The sequence below is a fragment of the Calidris pugnax genome, unplaced genomic scaffold (assembly GCF_001431845.1).
Source record: "Calidris pugnax isolate Ruff unplaced genomic scaffold, ASM143184v1 scaffold244, whole genome shotgun sequence".
Classification (NCBI taxonomy): Eukaryota; Metazoa; Chordata; class Aves; order Charadriiformes; family Scolopacidae; genus Calidris; species Calidris pugnax.
Window position 1 is genome coordinate 2,144,144 of NW_015091141.1, and position 15,566 is coordinate 2,159,709.

General features: G+C 58.2%; 1 protein-coding gene across 1 annotated transcript; it reads left to right on the top strand.

The window, feature by feature from the left end:
* Window positions 1-5,251: 5,251 nt before the first annotated feature.
* On the top strand, window positions 5,252-11,659 carry TCF7L1 (transcription factor 7-like 1 (T-cell specific, HMG-box)). Its single transcript, XM_014958691.1, has 11 exons — window positions 5,252-5,446; window positions 6,464-6,775; window positions 7,295-7,378; window positions 7,534-7,666; window positions 8,343-8,445; window positions 8,724-8,807; window positions 9,265-9,408; window positions 9,496-9,655; window positions 9,949-10,056; window positions 10,372-10,432; window positions 10,509-11,659. Exons 1-11 carry the CDS (start codon window positions 5,252-5,254, stop codon window positions 10,970-10,972), a joined length of 1,848 nt encoding a protein of 615 aa, XP_014814177.1. The 3' UTR covers window positions 10,973-11,659.
* Window positions 11,660-15,566: the final 3,907 nt, after the last annotated feature.

Here is a 15,566-nt window from a genome sequence, read left to right on the forward strand (position 1 = left end):
TGCAAACTCCCCGCATTGCATCTGTGTGTCCCCCCCCCCCGACCAATTTCTCCACCTGGTGTGGCCTTTGCCTGGCCAGTGTCACCCTAGAAATCCCAGGGGAGGACACTGTGAGCTGTGTTCAGGACGCAGCATCGCACCCCTGTGTAGCCCCTTTGCAGCCTTTTAAAAACCCCAAGCCCCAGTGGGAAAAGAAATAGCCCCACTGGGTATTTTGGGGGGGTTCGCCTCTATGGGATGTGGGGTCGCAGGAGACCCCCCAAAAGGTCTCGTCCCTGCTGGAAACTGCCATCCCGGCATCGGCGGCCAACATCTGGAGGAGATTATTTGGCTGGGAAGTGGCTCGGAGGGGAGCGAGGCAGGGAGAGAAGTGGGGGTGAGGATTTACGGCTTGTTTCTTGGGCTGTAAATCCCAGCTGTAATTGAGATTTCTCCCTCCCTAATTATCCGTGGGGAAGCGGAACGACTCCCGCCTGGGGATGCGGGACAGGCGATGGGCTGGGTGGGGATAGGATGCTTTTGGGGGTTTTCCCCCACTTTCTTGGGCATTACGGTGATTTATTTGAGCTCAAGGGACACCCGATACCCAGTGCAGGATGGTGAGAAACTGTGTCCCCTCTTCCCATTCCTCTCTGGCCCCTTCCTGGCCATTTCCAGCCCCAGGGGGACAAACCCCCCTGGCTGGCCCCAGCCCGGCCGCTTGTCTTTTGCCCGAATGGCACTCGCTGTCCCTGCCCTGTGATTGCCTTCAGGGAGGAGTTTTCCCTCCCTTTTCTCCTTTTTTTCCCCCTTTTCCTTCCTCTTTCTTCCCCTTTGTTTCTTTTACATCTTTTCCCCCTCTTTTCCCTCCTTTTCCCCCCTCTTTCACCTATCCTTCCCCTGTCTTTTTCCCCTCTTTCCCTCCGCCTTCCCCCTTATTTCTCCCCCTTTTCCACCCTCTTTTTGCCCCCCTTTCCTCCCCTCCCCTCCCTCTTTTCCCCTTCCCTGCACCTTTCCTGTCCCCCTTTTTTTCCTCCCCCTTTCTTCTCCCCCATTTTTCCTCCCTTTTCTCCCTTTCTCCTCTTTCACCCCTTCCTCCTCTCCCCCCTTCCCCTCCCTTTTTTTCCCCTTCCCTCTCCCCTATTTTCCCGCACCTTTTCGGGGCTCAGCACCTCAAAACCTTCTCCCCACATCTTGCTTTGCACCAAACTCTCTTCCCCAGCATCCCCAGGACCTCCTGCTGGGGAAGATTTGGGGCTTTTCCAGTTTTTTGCTCCCAGGCACAGAGTTTTATCAAATCAGACAGTGTAGAAGGCCCATTTCTCTCAAAAAATCACATCTCTCTTTGACCCCCTGAGCTGTTAGGAGCCAAATTTGGCTGATTTTATTCCAAATGTGGCAGTGATGTTTCTTGGCACTGGGATCTCGGGGTGCCCCAGGACCGGAGCATTCAACACCCAGATGAAGATTTTCGGGGGCTCCATTAAATATCTCAAAAAGCTCTATTCGCTGCCCCGATGCTTGGCCTTTCCCTTCTCCCCCGGCACAGTTTTGGGATGGATTTGGGGGAAAAAAGGCTGGAGTGGAGGTGGGAGGGGGAAGGGCGAGCTGTCAGTTATCCCGCAGCTGTGTAAACAGGCTGGGAGCGAGGGGGGCTGGGGGGGCTCGGCAGGGGCTACAGCAGGGCCGTGTTTGGGCTTGCCAAGCCTGGAGGCTTTGCAAAAACCTGGGAATTGGGGCTGGAAAAGGGGACAGTATGGGGATGGGTGATTTGGGGTCACCATATACCCCCCCACCTCCTGTCTCGGTGGGGGTTGGATGTCGGGGACGTGTCAGCGGGTGCTACCCTGGACACTTCCCAGGTCATCCCTGGGCTTTTGGGATGGGGATGAAGTGATCGGGTACCAGCATCGCCTGGATCTTCTCCAGAGTCATCTCTGGATGACCAGGGCTGGAGCCACACGCAAGCAGAGGGAAAAGCTGGCACAGAGGCTTTCTGCTCCCAGCACTCGCAGGTCATGTTTTACCTGGAAAAATGTCAGCTCAGGTCCCAAAAGGACCTTTTTTTTTTTTTTTTTCCAAAATGAGAGGCCAGTGGCCTCTGAGCCCCACGGAGAGGAGCCTGCTCTGCCCCCTTGTCTCACTGGGACACACGACATGGGGACAAGGGATGTGGGGACGTGCAACGTTGCGATGTGCAACATCAGGAGGATCAGCAGCACCTGGAGGTCTAACAGCAGGACAGGGAATGCCGGCACATGCGATCCTGGGACAGGACACCAGGGCATGGAACAGTAGGATCTGGGATGCTGGGACACACAACACCAAGATACACAAGGCTGGGATGTGCAACGGTGGGACACGCGACACTGGGACACGCAATCCTGGGACACGTGACACCATGACAAAGAGTGCTGGGACACACAAGGCACGGATATGGACCCTGGGACATGCGACGCCGGGACACGCAACACTGGGATATGCAACACCGGGATGTGCACTCCTGGGACATGTGACTCCAGGACACACAACACCGGGACATGCAGTGCTGGCATATGTGACACCAGGACACACATGGTGCTCGGATGCGTGACAACGGGACATAACAATGGCAGGACACATGATGCTGGGACATCCAACTCTAGGACACACGATGTCCACACACCTAATGCTGTGACATACAGCAGCAGAGCATGCGATGCTGGGACAGGCGATGCTGGGACACACAACGCTGGGACACGCAATACTGGGATGTGCGATGCTGGGACATGCCACGCTGGGACAAACCACACCAGGAGATGCCACAGTGGGACACGTCAAGCCAGGACACACGGTGTTGGGACACGTGGTGCCAGCTCTGCCGCCAGCTGGGACTTTCCCCCCTTCCCAGGGAAAACGCCTCAGCCGGGATGGAGCCCCGTGCGCGGAAGAGGAGAGGAAATCCGCTCATTAAAGTCTCTAATTGGGCATTAGGGGATCCCATGGCGTCTGCGCCTCCTCCCCGAGTGCAGAGGCGAAACGCCACTGCTGGCACGACCCCCCCAGCTGCTGCCACCGACCTTCCCTCCGGCTGGAGGGGCCCCCCCACCCCAGGGAGGGGACAGATGGAGGGACTGACGGACAGACAGGAGACTCCATTGTGGTCCTGCTGCTCCGGCACGGAAGGGGTTAACCCCCTGCTTTTAATTGTGGGGTGGCTGGTAACAAGGAACCAGAACTTGCTCTAATCTCTCTGGAATGTGACCGATTTTCAACTATTTTCTTCTTCTTTTTTTTTTTTTTTTTTTTTTCCCCCCTTTCTTTTTTAATCACTCCCATCTTTTTGAAAGGGTCCCCCCCTTCCTCTCCCCTCCCCGGCCTCCTGAAACGGCTTCAAAATGAGAAGCAGCCTTTTATACAACCCGGCCCTTCCCCACCCGCCATCCCCCAGCGGCTTCTCCGCTTACAGAATAGCCCAGAAAGCCCCCTTTGTGAGGGGGGCAGTGGGCAGGGGACGGCGAGGCGGAGGCCGAGGCGCCCGTCGGGATGCGAGGGCACCTCCTGCCCGGCCCCATCCCCCCTACTCCGGGGATGGTGGGGGACCTCGGGTGGCGGTGCGGGGGGCGCTGGGGATGGGAGGGGGACCCTCCCAGTGGGGCGACCGGGATGCTCAAGGAATCCCATTTCGTGAGGGGTGTGGGGACAGTTGGCGTGTCACCCAGGCACAGCCATGGGGATGGCCCAGGGCATCTTGTGCCAGTCACAGGGATGTTGGGACATCTCGTGTGCCACCTGAGCACAGCCATGGGGATGCTCAGGGGCACCTCACACATTGCTTTGCCTGCCGGGTGGGGATGTCTGGATATCTCGGAGCACAAGTCTTGTGAGGAGAGGCTGAGGGAGCTGGGGGTGTTCAGCCTGGAGAAAAGGAGGCTGAGGGGAGACCTTCTGGCTCTCTCCAACTCCCTGAAAGGAGGGTGTAGCCAGGGGGGGTCGGTCTCTTCTCCCAAGTCACAGGTGATGGGACAAGAGGAAACGGCTTCAAGTTGCACCAGGGGAGGTTCAGGTTGGAGATTAGGAATAAATTTTACCCTTAAAGGGTTATCAAGCCCTGGAATGGGCTGCCCAGGGCAGTGGTTGAGGCACCATCCCTGGAGGGATTTAAAGGACGGGTTGACATGGTGCTTAGAGACACAGTGTAGAGCGTGGCTGTGGAGATGCTCAGGGACCCTCCAGCGTGGCCCCAGCCACCGCAGCTGGCCCAGGAGCGTCTCTGGCCAAACCCCGTGCGTCACGGCCGCTTTGGTGGTGGTGCTGGCAGCGCTCAGCTCTTCGGAGCCAGCCCGGAGTTGTACGGCAGCCAGACCCTGGGGCTTCCCCGCCGCCGCAGCCCGCCGGCTTTGATCTCCCCGGTTTGGAGGACACATCAAAGCCGGCGCATTAGGAGACGGCTCCCGCCGCACCGGGGAGCACAGCTTGTTTAATAGCTCCAATCTGCCGCTTGCGCCCAGTTCCCGCACGTGGTGGTACAGTGGGAGCTGTGTCCAGGCTGGGGCCGAGGGGAAGGGGAGGGGAGAGGAGGAGGAGGGGCGGGGGGGAACTTCATTTTTCCACATTACCACTGAACCGTGCACCTCCTGCCCGGCCCCATCCCCCCTACTCCGGGGATGGTGGGGGACCTCGGGTGGCGGTGCGGGGGGCGCTGGGGATGGGAGGGGGACCCTCCCAGTGGGGCGACCGGGATGCTCAAGGAATCCCATTTCGTGAGGGGTGTGGGGACAGTTGGCGTGTCACCCAGGCACAGCCATGGGGATGGCCCAGGGCATCTTGTGCCAGTCACAGGGATGTTGGGACATCTCGTGTGCCACCTGAGCACAGCCATGGGGATGCTCAGGGGCACCTCACACATTGCTTTGCCTGCCGGGTGGGGATGTCTGGATATCTCGGAGCACAAGTCTTGTGAGGAGAGGCTGAGGGAGCTGGGGGTGTTCAGCCTGGAGAAAAGGAGGCTGAGGGGAGACCTTCTGGCTCTCTCCAACTCCCTGAAAGGAGGGTGTAGCCAGGGGGGGTCGGTCTCTTCTCCCAAGTCACAGGTGATGGGACAAGAGGAAACGGCTTCAAGTTGCACCAGGGGAGGTTCAGGTTGGAGATTAGGAATAAATTTTACCCTTAAAGGGTTATCAAGCCCTGGAATGGGCTGCCCAGGGCAGTGGTTGAGGCACCATCCCTGGAGGGATTTAAAGGACGGGTTGACATGGTGCTTAGAGACACAGTGTAGAGCGTGGCTGTGGAGATGCTCAGGGACCCTCCAGCGTGGCCCCAGCCACCGCAGCTGGCCCAGGAGCGTCTCTGGCCAAACCCCGTGCGTCACGGCTGCTTTGGTGGTGGTGCTGGCAGCGCTCAGCTCTTCGGAGCCAGCCCGGAGTTGTACGGCAGCCAGACCCTGGGGCTTCCCCGCCGCCGCAGCCCGCCGGCTTTGATCTCCCCGGTTTGGAGGACACATCAAAGCCGGCGCATTAGGAGACGGCTCCCGCCGCACCGGGGAGCACAGGGTGTGCGGGGGGTCGCGGCGCAAGCCTGCGGGTCACGGGGCTGTTTGCACACCGAGCGTGCCCCGAGCGCGCAGAGCACCTGGGCTCCGGCCTCCTCTGCCACCGGCCTCCAGAGGAGCAGCCAAGGGCCGGGTCCCGTTGTGGTTCCCCAGCACCCACGGGTCCGTCTTGTCTGCATTATCCCGGCAGTGCCAAAATCCCTCTGCCCAGAGGTGTCAGGGCCAGGATGCGTAGGACGGGGATGGGACAGAGGGCACCTGGTTGAGGGGGTTGAAGCAGGATTTGGGGGGATCCCGGCGCTGGTGGCAGCAGGAATGGTTGGGTGATGGGAAATCCTCATCCCAGACTTCATGGGGACTGTGCCATGGGGCTTCCTGTGGTGCCTCGGTGGCAGTGCCATCGGCACGGGGTGGCCGGTGTGGCAGCAGGATCGTCCCCACGAGCAGTGCTGCATCCTGGCCAGGCTTTGCCGGGACACGGTGGTGGGGCTGGAGCTTGCCCAGAGGCATTGGGTGCCAGCAGGAGGGGAGTGATGGGGGTGCTGGAGATGAAAGAGGTGGGGTGCTGGAGATGGATCTGGGGGGGGATAGTGGGGACCAAGGGGGGAGTACTGGAAATGCAGGGAGGGAATACTGGGGACATAGGAGGTGTTACTGGAGATGGTGGGGATACTGGAGGTGCAGGAAGGGGATACTGGAGCAGGAGGGGGATGTTGGAGATGGGATACTGGAGATGCTGGAGGTGGGGGGGGATACTGGAGATGGAGGGTGGACACTGGAGATGCAGGAAGGGGATACTGGAGATGCAGAGGGGGATGCTGGAGACAAGCAGGAGGGGATGCTGGAGACAAGCAGGAGGCGATGCTGGGGGGGGGACACAGGACACTCTTGGGGGCTGCAGGAGGCACTGGGGATGTGTCTGCCCAGCCATGGAAGAGTTAACGCTCCCCGCAGCTCCTCGCTGGGTTTTCCTTCCAGCTGCTTCGGATCAGGAAGGTTTGTACTGGGGGAAAATTCCTGCGCGCAGCTGCAGCCCGTCCAGGCCACATTCCCCAGCCCCGGCATCTCGCGGGACGCGCCTCCCTCCCGCCGTCTGCCGGGAAATGCCGCCGGCCCCCTCCACCGAAATCGCCACACAAAGCACCTTTCTTTCGGGGGCTGCTCACGTCCAGTGCCGGGGAGACAAACCCCTGTGTTGTGGCGAGGGGGAAAAGCCCCTCGAAAAGCCCCATATTCACCTCCCCCCACCTCTCCTTGCAATTCGGGGTCAGTTTCTCGCACCCTGGCAATTCGGGGAGGGACAGGGAGGGAGCCCCCAGCACGGGGACCACCCGAGGCTGAACCCCACAGGCAACCGTGGCTCATGCTGTTCTAAAAAGGCTGGTTTTGGGGTAGGGAAAGGTGGCACTGGTGCAGGCAGGGGGGAAATTGAGGGGAGGGGAGGTGGGAGGATTCCCAGCGAGACAGCGTCAAGCAGGGATTTGGGGGTTTGCGTCATTTGGGGTGGAGAGTTGGGGCTTTGTACCATGTGGGGCTTTCTATCCTTTGGGGCGGGGGTGTGGGATTTAGGATTTGGGTCTTTGCATCATTTGGGGCTTCGCACTATTGACGAGGTCTGTAGGGGGGTATAGGGCTATATGGCTCCCTGTGCCCCCCCAAACCCCTTTGCCACCAGCCCATAGTGTCATCAATGGGTCAGGGTGTCCTTTGCAGGGCACGGGGGTGTTTTGGGGCCGGGGGGTGTTTCAGGGCTGGTGGAGGGCAATCAGCCCCGCTCTCCTGCAGTATCTGCAGATGAAGTGGCCGCTGCTGGACGTACCCGCCGGTGCCACGCTGAAGGACAGCCGCTCGCCCTCGCCCGCACACTTGGTAAGAGCAGCCAAATCCCACGGGGGAGATGGGTTTCCCGGGGGAAAACCCCGCTCCAGCCCCCTGTGATGCTGATACAATGCCCATGGCAGAGGATCTGGGGGGCGTTGGGGGTTTTTTCACCCTCCCACGAGCTCTCCCTCACTGCCCTGCAGTCGAACAAGGTCCCGGTGGTGCAGCACGCCCATCACATGCACCCGCTGACCCCGCTCATCACCTACAGCAACGACCACTTCTCACCAGGCTCGCCACCTGGCCACCTCTCGCCGGAGATCGACCCAAAGACGGGTGAGCACAGGGAGGGGACACAGCATCGGGCGTGTTCTGGGGAGCAAAGGGACTGTGACGGTATCGGTGCCATGCTGGGAATGGGATGCTCTCCAACGGATGGTTCCTCTGCTTCCTGGGTGGTGGGAAGGGGATGGGGACAGTGGCTGGGGAAGGGTTCTCACCTGGTCATGGGTTTGGTTGGGGTGCATGGGGATCCCTCCAGGTCTCTTACGGTTGTCTCAGCATCCTCTCCCTACCCCAGATGGGTGCTGGGGGAGAGATGGGGTGCTCAGAGGAAGATGGGGTGCTCAGAGGAAGATGGGGTGCTCAGAGGAAGATGGGAGATGGGTGCTTGGAGAGAGATGGGGTGCTTGGCGGCAGACTGGATGCTCTGAGAGACATGGGGTGCTGAGAGGGAGAGGTGGTGCTGGGAAGGGGAGAGGGTGCTGGGAGGGAGATGGGTGCTGGGAGGGAGACAGGATCCTCAGAGGGAGGTGGGATGCTCCAAGGGAGGCAGGATGCTTGGAGGAAGATGGAGTGCCCGGAGGGAGGTGGGATGCTTGGAGGGAGACTGGGTGCTCAGAGGCCGACGAGGTGCTCAGGGGGAGAGCGGGTGCTCAGAGGCAGGGTGCTCGGGGGCTGCCATGCCTGTGTTTTCACACCGTTTCCCCTCTGTCCCCCTCTCCCTCCGCAGGGATCCCGCGGCCGCCGCACCCATCGGAGCTGCCCCCCTACTACCCGCTGTCGCCAGGAGCCGTGGGGCAGATCCCGCACCCGCTGGGCTGGCTCGTGCCACAGTAAGGATGGGCTGGGGGCTCACTGTCCCCTCTGTGTCCCTGTCCCTGGGAGCCTAGTGTCCCCGAGACCCTCCTCCTCTTCCTTCTTTCATCCACTTCTTCCCCTGCGGGCTCGGTGGGATGCCGAGGGCTCCCACAGAGGGTGAGGAGGGAAGGACTCCCCAGCGCTGGGCATTTTGGGAATCGTCAGGATGGAGATTAGCCAGGGAGGAGTTTGAGGGCCCCCGGGAATTGAGAAGGGATTTTTTTTTTTCCCACTAAAGCTTGTGCGTTTGCAGGCAAGGACAGCCCGTGTACTCCATTCCTCCTGGTGGCTTTCGGCACCCCTACCCTGCCCTCGCTATGAACGCCTCCATGTCCAGGTGGGTCTCAGCAGGGAGGAGGGACCCTCCTCGGGTGTCCCCAGAGCTGGCAGGGGGGTTTTGGCATCTTCCCTGAGGATGATGTGGGATGTGGCCCCGCAGCAGCGTCAGCAGTGGGTGCTACTGGGGACACCCCACTTTGCATGGGCACAGAGCAGCCTCAGAAGGTTCTGGTGGCCTCTTGAGCTGAAAATACCCCCAGGAGGGTGCAGATGGTCCCCACTGGTGATGCTATGGGGAAAAAGTGACGTCCCATGGGCTCAGGACATCACTTAAGTTGGGTCCATGTACCCACCTGCAAGGTGGGGCAAATTCCAGTGTTAAACCAGACCCCAACTGGGTTGGGGCTGGTGGTCTCAACACAGGAGGTTCTCAGGAGGGTTTGGGGTGGAAATGGGGGGCTGTTGGTCCCCGTGGGGAGCTGATGAGCCCTCCCCTACCGCTCCCTCTGCTGCAGTTTGATGTCCAGCCGTTTCTCCCCGCACGTGGTCCCACCGCCAACCCACGGGCTGCACCCCTCGGGCATCCCACACCCGACCATTGTCTCGCCCATCGTGAAGCAGGAACCCACCCAGCCCAGCGTCAGCCCTGGAGGCAACTCGTGAGTCAGGGACGGAACAGCCCCGGGGATGGAAACTCATCCCCTTCGGGCAGAGCAGGTCCTGACCCACCATCCCTCTTGTTGCAGGAAATCTCCCATCACTGTGAAGAAGGAGGAGGAGAAGAAACCCCACATCAAGAAGCCGCTCAATGCCTTCATGTTGTACATGAAGGAGATGAGGGCCAAGGTGGTGGCAGAGTGCACTCTGAAGGAGAGTGCTGCCATCAACCAGATCCTGGGCAGACGGGTACAGGCATCTCCCTTAGCACCGGCTTCGTGCCCCGCACTGCCCCATCTGTGACCTTAAAATGGCTTTCAGCCCCCTTTGCTCCACCTCTCGCATGACTCGGTCCCTTGTCCCGGGGCATTGCCAGCCCAGGAGGTCCCAGGGAGCTGCTGGGGACCTGGGTGGCAACGGGATGGGGCAGGCTGGGATCCCTGCAGCCCCACGGCAGCGCATCCTCGGGGCCAGCAGCAGGACTTGGGGTTTGCAGTGTGGCTTTGGGCGGGGTTGCAGCGTGGTCTCTTCTCCCCCTGCAGTGGCACTCGCTGTCGCGGGAGGAGCAGGCCAAGTACTACGAGCTGGCGCGGAAAGAGCGGCAGCTGCACTCCCAGCTCTACCCGACGTGGTCGGCGCGGGACAACTACGTACGTGTGTCTCCCCCAGGCCCCACGGCCATGGGGACCAGCTGAGAGGGGGTGGCCCTTTCTGTCCCCACACCGGGTTCCCAGGTGGCTCCTCTCTGGGGGTCTGGCTGGTGGGAGGCTGCTCGCCGAGCTCAGGGAGGTCGGTTGTTGGGATTACGGGGGGCGGTGGGCAATGGCGTCGAGTCCCCAGGGATGCTCTGCTGCATCCCCGCAAGCTGCCGTGGGCACCGTCAGCCCCATCTCTCTTCTGTCAAGCAGCCCCCAAGGGCTCTCCAGTGGCAGAAAGCCACCGACTGATTTTGTAATATTTTCCAGGGCAAGAAAAAGAAGAGAAAGCGAGAGAAGCTGGCCCAGCAGCAAAGCCACGACATGGAGGGTGAGTATCTCCCCTGGCAGCCTCCTCCCTGCTCCGGGCTTTGGTCGCTCATGCCATCCTCTTCCGTCCCGCGCAGGTTCCCTGGCGTCCAAGAGCAAGAAGCCTTGCGTGCAGTACCTGCCAGCCGAGAAGCCCTGCGACAGCCCTGCCTCCTCCCACGGCAGCATGCTGGATTCGCCCGCCACACCGTCGGCTGCCCTGGCCTCTCCGGCCGCGCCGGCTGCCACCCACTCGGAACAGGCTCAGCCCCTCTCGCTCACCACCAAGCCGGAGGCCAGGGCTCAGCTCACCGTCCATTCGGCTGCCTTCCTCTCCAGCAAAGCCGCCTCTTCTTCCTCCTCCTCCTCTTCATCTTCCTCCTCCTCGAGCCTCAGCAGCCCGCCCTCGCTCCTCTCCAGACCCATCCCCTTCACCTCGGTGCCCTCCACGGCTCTCCTGTCCTCGCCTCCGTCCTTCGCGGCCACCATCCCGTCTCCGCAGGCTGCCCTGGCTGTGCTGCAGACGCAGCCCCTTTCCCTGGTCACCAAACCTGCTGACTAAGGGAAAAAACTCATCTCCCCTCACCCCGTCCCATCCATGCCCTCCCTGCTGTACATTGCAGAAGCCACAATCAAGATTCAAATGCAGCCAAAACCATTATTGGTCAATATTTGACCCTTTCTGAACTGTTTTGTAAGCAGACTCTGGAGGAGGGGGATTTCTGCTCAGAGCTGCTGCCAGCAGTCGACCTAAAGACCATTTTTATTAAAAAAAGGAAAAAAAGGAAAAAAAAAAAAAAGAAACCCACCACAAGCTGCCAACAATGGAAATCTCCCATGAGCCAAACATGGGCATGAGCCGAGTGTCCGTTGCTGCCGCAGGGCATGGTGATGCCGATGGCCAGTGCTGCCATGCACAGGCACGCCGGCACCCAACGCGGCAGGCGTGGAGCTGGGGCCGTTGCTCCATCCCGGAGGCAAGAGCAGAAACGCCGGCTGCTGACCCGGTGCCTCTGGATGATCCCAAATCCTCCCGTCCCGCGGCTCTGCTCCTCACCACGGTGATCACCCTTTGCTCTGTCCTGGCGAGGAGCCGCATCCTGCCCTGAGGATGCTGCGCCGTTGGCCCTGCTCCTTCCTGCGGTCATGCTGGGGTGGGCAGGATCTGGGGCTGAGCCCTGGGTGGGTTTTTATTTCCCCCTTGAATCCTTGTTATTTTTCACAAAAGGAAATAAAACTACAGCTGCAACTTGCTGCGTGAGCGTGGTCAGTGAGGGAAGCACTCGCTCCCTGCCCATCGCCACCTTGTCTCCACCAGCGCTCCAGCCCCGGGAAGCCTCTTGGGACGGGGCTCCAGTCCAGCCCCAGAGTGGGGCACGGGGCCAGGCACGGCCCCAGCCTGAGACCATTCCCTCCATCGATGGGCACAGGGTGATCGTGGGGTGTCCATCACAAACCTGTGAGCAAGCAGGCAGCGTATGGTTTGCTGGCAAGAGGCGGGCGGGGGATTAGGTAAAATAAGTTTGGGGGTGCCTGAGAAGCCGAGGGGTGTGAGTTACTGGTGTGTATCTCATGGCTGGGAACTGCAGGCTGCCCTCCACCTGCTTCTTCCAAACCAGGAATGAAAAGACAGATTAGGATGAAAAAGGACCTGCACAAAAGCAACTCAGGGTGATCCAGTGGATTTTCAACTGATCTTAAATTCTCCGTCAGTTCAACACTTGAGCTAATCAAGACTCTTCCGTCTCACTGTGTTTTTAGCAGAAAAAAAAAACCACCCTATCTCAAAGTTTTCCTACTGAAAGTCGTAATTTTGTTTTCTGTTGCAGATTTAATTCCGAGCTGCCCCCACCCAAAGGTGCTTCATGGTGTTTATAGTCCTGTTTCATTCCCCTTTCTGAATTTTGTGGCCCATTTCCAATTCCCAGGACCCACTCTGGCTCCCCTCTGCCTGCACCAGCGTTCCATTGTGGGGACTACGGTGTCCTCGGGCCCCTGTTGCCCATGGCAGTGGGCAACATCCAAACCATCGCTATCAGTGATGGTCTGAGCCCTTCCCATGGCTGCCGGCCCTTGGCACAGTTTGGTGGGAGCTTTTTCTCACTTCGTGGGATAAATTACACCTTCGCCTCCTGTTGTGACATTTCTCTTTTCCTTTCCAGTGCCAAGCTGTTGTGAAAACCCACTGAGGATGCATTTTTATCAAGCTGGAGCAGCCGCAGATGTCCATCTGCAGGTAGAGGGGATAAGGGACCATCTTGTCCTTAAGGAAGACAGTTTCTGCATTTAGCAGATGTTGAGTGAGCCAAGTGTGTGCCATGGGATGACACTGGCATCTGTAAATCCCAGCAGATGACACCTGGATTTGAGGATTCCTATTTCCATATTGCAGCTGGGCAGAACCACCAAAAAGTACAGCTGAGTGATGCCCCCAGATGTGGGTGCAGACAGCACACAGCCTCCAGCCCTTGCATGAGCATCAGGGACACCTTTGGGGCAAACATTGCCTCCCGTAGCCTTGTGAAAGTTCCAGATGACTTCTGCAAACAGTGATGGTACCTCCAGCAGGACCACAGCTTCTCCCATCCATCTGAGGATCATCTTTTGGACTGGAAGTGACAGCTTAAATTCACAGCTCAGAGCATCCCAGCTAGGTGGTCGCTCCCGAATTCATTGCTCTAAGGGATCCCAGCTAGTTAAGAGCCTCGAGCAGCAAGAGGAGCCTGCAGCAGACCCAGCTCCTCTAAACCAGCTTCTTGGTGGCCACCACCAAAGTCATTGTCGCACCCAAGAGAGCCCTGAACTGGGTAGGCGTTTCCGTTCCACACACCATATTATTTAAAGTTCTTACTTTCAAAGAACAAATTTGTAAATGCTGGGGTAGGGGATGATTCCTCCACAACAGCACCCAGAGGACCAGCCACGATGCTTTAATTAATGGCATCCTGAGAGCATGTTGCGTGGTTGTGCGAGATCCAGGACTGAGGGGATTAGAGTGTCACTGAAAACGTGCGTGGCTGTTATTTGAAAAGAGGCAAAATGCAGCTTTTTTTAGAAAGGCTGTTCCAAGAAACTGTTTTTTTGCAAGGAACGTCTGGATTGCATGCAGCCTCGCTTTCCCCAACACCAGGAGCAGGCTGCAGACAAACAACTTCTTGAATTAGATTTCATGGGAAATTAAAGGCATGAAGAGACCTGTCACAAGAATTAAAGTCTGAACCCGAGCCAGACAGCTTCAAACAGATGTTGGACTTCAGCAGGAGAATATTTCTTTGTTTTACTCGGCATTTTCCCATACAGAAAAGGAACATCTGTTCCGATGTGCAGTGCTCCTAAACTGAGACAGGTTTGGATTATCCCCTGCTAGAAGAGAAGCAACTGGCCACCAAAGCCCTCATGGCTTCGCTCCTCCTAGAGGGCAAGACCTGTTATGTGTTGCTCCAGTCTCAGTTGACCACGCTGAAGCTCTCTCAGTTGAACCAGGCTGATCGTGGTATCTATTGCGGGTCCAGAGAAGGGCAACAGAGCCTGTGAGGGGTCTGGAGCACAAATCTTGTGAGGAGAGGCTGAGGGAGCTGGGGGTGTTCAGCCTGGAGAAAAGGAGGCTGAGGGGAGACCTTCTGGCTCTCTCCAACTCCCTGAAAGGAGGGTGTAGCCAGGGGGGGGTTGGTCTCTTCTCCCAGGGAACAGGCAATGGGACAAGAGGAAACAGCCTCAAGTTGTGCCAGGGGAGGTTCAGATTGGAGATTAGGAACAATTTTTACCCTGAAAGGGTTATCAAGCCTTGGAATGGGCTGCCCAGAACAGTGGTTGAGGCACCATCCCTGAAGGTATTTAAAAGATTGGTTGACATAGTGCTTAGTGACATGGTTTAGGGATGGTATTTATCAGAATTAGGTTGATGGTTGGACTCGATGATCATCGAGGTCCCTTCCAACCTGGACAATTCTATGATTCTATGATTTTATCTTTCCTTCATGCTCACAGCGATATGGCTAGATGAAATCTTGCATTCAGACTGGTTATCAATAGAAAATGGATTCCTTAGCACGGTTTTCTTTGTCGTTTGTGAGGTGCTTCAATCAGAGGAAAATACTGGGGTTTGTCTTTGTTGCAGAAAAACCCAAATATCCGGTGTGTTTCAGTTTGGGTTGTTGTAGCAGAGGGGTTTGGTAGCCCCTCTCCTCTTTTTTGGACAAGTTTTAGACTAAATTTCTCACAATGCTTAACTTGTGCTCAGATCTGGGAGCTGAAATTGAGGCAGGCAGGCAGCCCCGGGTGCAGAGCAGAGCTGTGCGTGGAGGCCCTGGGGAGCTCTCTAGCAGTATTCCCCAGTTATAAGAATTAACTTTTGAAACTTCCAACAACAAAAAAACCAGTTTTACAGCCAAAGATTGCGGATTTTTCCTTTAGTCTCCTACGAAAACGAGGTGTATGCCACCACATACTCCCTGGTCCTGCTTTGTAGATGACCTTTTTTTTCATAGAGTGCATCCCAACCTCATCCCAACGAAGGGGAAAAAGCGAGGGAGGGAATGGTGTCCCACGGAGAGTTGGCAGCAGAAGGAAGGGAGAGCAGGGTGTGAAGAGCAGGGAGAGGTGGGACAGCCAGATTCTGCCTTAGCTGAGAGGCACGAAACAGCTGGGACGGGGGACATTGTGCCAATGACGGGGTCCCCACTGCTCTCCCAGTTGTGGCAGATGTTGCCGTTACGCACAGCTCAAGATGGTACGAACACCGCAGGGGGCTGAGCCACGGCTGGGTGGAAGTGGGGTGAGATGGACCTGCTCCTCCAGGGGTGGAGGCCCACGTAGAAAGTGCCGAGAAGCAGCAGGAGGTATGGCCATGCGGGGGAGCTGGGAAGAGCCGGGTGAATGAAGCAGGAATTGGGAACAGGCCACTGCATCCTTGGGAGATGCACATTCATCATCGTTGCAAACCATTCCCAGAGTGAAACAAGTTCAAGAAGTGCCCTCTGTCTCCTGGCTGGGAACACTCCAGGTGAGCGATGGCCACCGAGCCATGCCAGGGGTGGCCGGGAGCTGGGCTGCGTGGTGGCAGATGGGGCAGCACCAGGATCGGCACAGGGGAGAGGGGAGGATGTGCCCGTCAGTCTGTCCTGGTCCAGAAACATGATGTACAGTAAGAAAAGGCT